Source organism: Scomber scombrus, chromosome 2 (genome assembly GCF_963691925.1).
Source record: "Scomber scombrus chromosome 2, fScoSco1.1, whole genome shotgun sequence".
Lineage (NCBI taxonomy): Eukaryota > Metazoa > Chordata > Actinopteri > Scombriformes > Scombridae > Scomber > Scomber scombrus.
The window spans coordinates 37,090,043-37,092,542 of record NC_084971.1 but is presented as its reverse complement, the minus strand read 5'-3'; the positions used below and the strand labels follow the sequence as shown (position 1 = coordinate 37,092,542).

The 2,500-nt window shown below is 40.5% G+C and overlaps 1 protein-coding gene across 1 annotated transcript in view; it reads left to right on the top strand.

The window, feature by feature from the left end:
• Window positions 1–1,328: 1,328 nt before the first annotated feature.
• The window catches only part of LOC134000275 (calpain-2 catalytic subunit-like), a 36,227-nt gene continuing 35,055 nt past the window's right edge, over window positions 1,329–2,500 (top strand). Inside the window, exon 1 of the mRNA XM_062439638.1 lies at window positions 1,329–1,565. Within this exon, the coding sequence (XP_062295622.1) occupies window positions 1,329–1,565 (237 nt within the window). The remainder of the gene's footprint in view (window positions 1,566–2,500) is intronic.

The window sequence follows — 2,500 nt, the reverse complement described above, 5'->3', positions numbered from 1 at the left end:
TGGAGCAGCAGGTACCAGGTACTATCCCTGATGGAGGAGCAGCAGGTACCAGGTACTATCCCTGATGGAGGAGCAGCAGGTACCAGGTACTATCCCTGATGTGATGGTCTGAAGTTATTCAGGCTGCTGTTTGGGGAGCGGAGATGATGATGGCTGATTTTAGTCTCTATGAAGGTTTGATGCAGGGAGAGATGGATCCTGGTAAGGAGTGATGTGTTATAGCATGTCAAATGGTGTAACCACAAAAGAATGATAAATATTACATATTTTATCACCTACAGTGTATTTAAGTGGACTTATACTAATAATGACTTCATTTAAAACATGTAAATGGTTCCTGATCTCCATGGTTACCAGAGTAAATGTAATATTTAGAACAATTGTATTCCATTACCTTTATTTAATATAAAGTTATAATGTAAGATCATGCCAAACTAGTTGATATGGTGTTTTATTGACAATTTACTGTTTTTAAGCAAGTTGAATTACTTGGTACAAAGTTTTTATGGTTACACCACTTAGACATTTTTGCCATAATCCTCTAATATATTCTCTCTAAATGGATTAAAAGCAGAAATTTGATGCTGGGTCCACAAAAAAAGAATGTGTGAAGTTATTCATACGTTTATTTTATCATTTTAACCCTTTAAATTTAAACTAAACCACACTGACTCATACACATCCTCTGATGGAGGAGGAGGAGCTGATGGAGGAGGAGCTGGTGGAGGAGGAGCTGATGAAGGAGGAGCTGGTGGAGGAGGAGCTGGTGGAGGAGGAGCTGATGGAGGAGGAGCTGGTGGAGGAGGAGCTGGTGGAGGAGGAGCTGCAGACTATGATACCTGAGTGCAGAGTGCTCAGGTAGAAAGAATGGGGCATTCATGTGTGTTCCCATGGCAACAGGGACACACCTTAACGGATCATATTTCACAATAAAAGCGTCAGTTCCTCACTTCTTCAGGTAGAAACTAACAAACCACTAAAGCAGAGTAAAGGTACTGCATGAAAGACCTCCCAGCAGTAAAACTACATTATTATTAATACTACTAATAATACTATTACTAGTAATAATACTAATGAATCATTTAAGACGTTTAATTTTGAAGGTACTCACTGGAAGTGACACAGGTAACTCAGCCTGTTGACTCACCTCAGTGAAGTCTCACCTGCTGTTTCACCTGCTGCCTCAGTCTGCTCCGAGAACCCTGCAGGACTTTGAAAACCCTCCAGAACCCTCCAGAACCCTCCACAACCATCCAGAACCATCCAGAACCCTCCAGTGCCCTCAAGGACCCTCCAGAACCCTCCAGAACCCTCAAGGACCCTCCAGCATGTCAGGCATCGCAGCCTCCCTGCAGCGGCTCCGGGAGAAGGATCAGGGTCTTGGCTCCAGCAGCCGGGCTGTGAAGCACCTGGACCAGGACTACGAGGCTCTGCGGCAGCTCTGTCTGGAGTCCAGCTGTTTGTTCCAGGACGAAACGTTTGAGGCTCAAACTTCGTCTCTCGGCTTCAACGAGCTCGGACCCGGATCCTACAAGACCCGAGGAGTCACCTGGCAGAGACCCACGGTCTGTTTACTCCTGTTATATATATATATATATATATATATATATATATATATATATATATATATATATATATATATGTATATACATAGTTATATATATATATATATATAACTATATATATACATAGTTATATATATATATATATATATATAACTATGTATATATATAGTTATTATAGTTGTATTTATTTTAGTTATTAAAGTTGTTAATATTTGAAATGTTTCTGCTTTTAGTCTCTAACAGATGAGGAAGAATTAAACATGATCAGATTATTGATTATTGATAACTGATCAAACATTATTTTTATTATTTTACTTCATGTTTGATTGATGTGTCTCTGTGAGGTGTGCAGGCTGCAGCAGGTCCATATATATATATATATATATATATATATATATCTATGAACATCTTGTCATGTTTTGAATATTATCAGATCTCAGATATGACGTCTCTGTTTATACCAGGCGGGGAGCTCCGGTCCTCTGAAATGAGGCCAACCAGGAAGTAACTATAAACTGCATTCTATCAAAAGGCCACCAGGGGGCGACCGTTTTGGTGTCAAAAGGACTTCCGTCTCTATACAAGTCAATGGAGAATTCACCAACTTCTCACTTGATTTCTAACCTCAGTAAACGTTTTCAAAATGTGTTTATGGTCTCAATCGCTAGTTTAAAGCCTTCTTCAATGCAGTATGATGTTCATTTGGGACATTTTGGCCTCCCTGATTTTATATGTGACGATAAAGCAGGGTATGCATTAGGGCGTGGCTACGTGGTGATTGACAGGTTGATTGGTTCACAGGTTCAGGAGGGCGCCTCATGCTCCTCCTGATGCCCATATAAGTAGAATCCCTGTTTTTATTTTTCCCAGCATGCACCTGAAATTTTCAAGATGGCGCTGCTCAGATCCGATACTATTGGCCTCCGAGCAGCAGT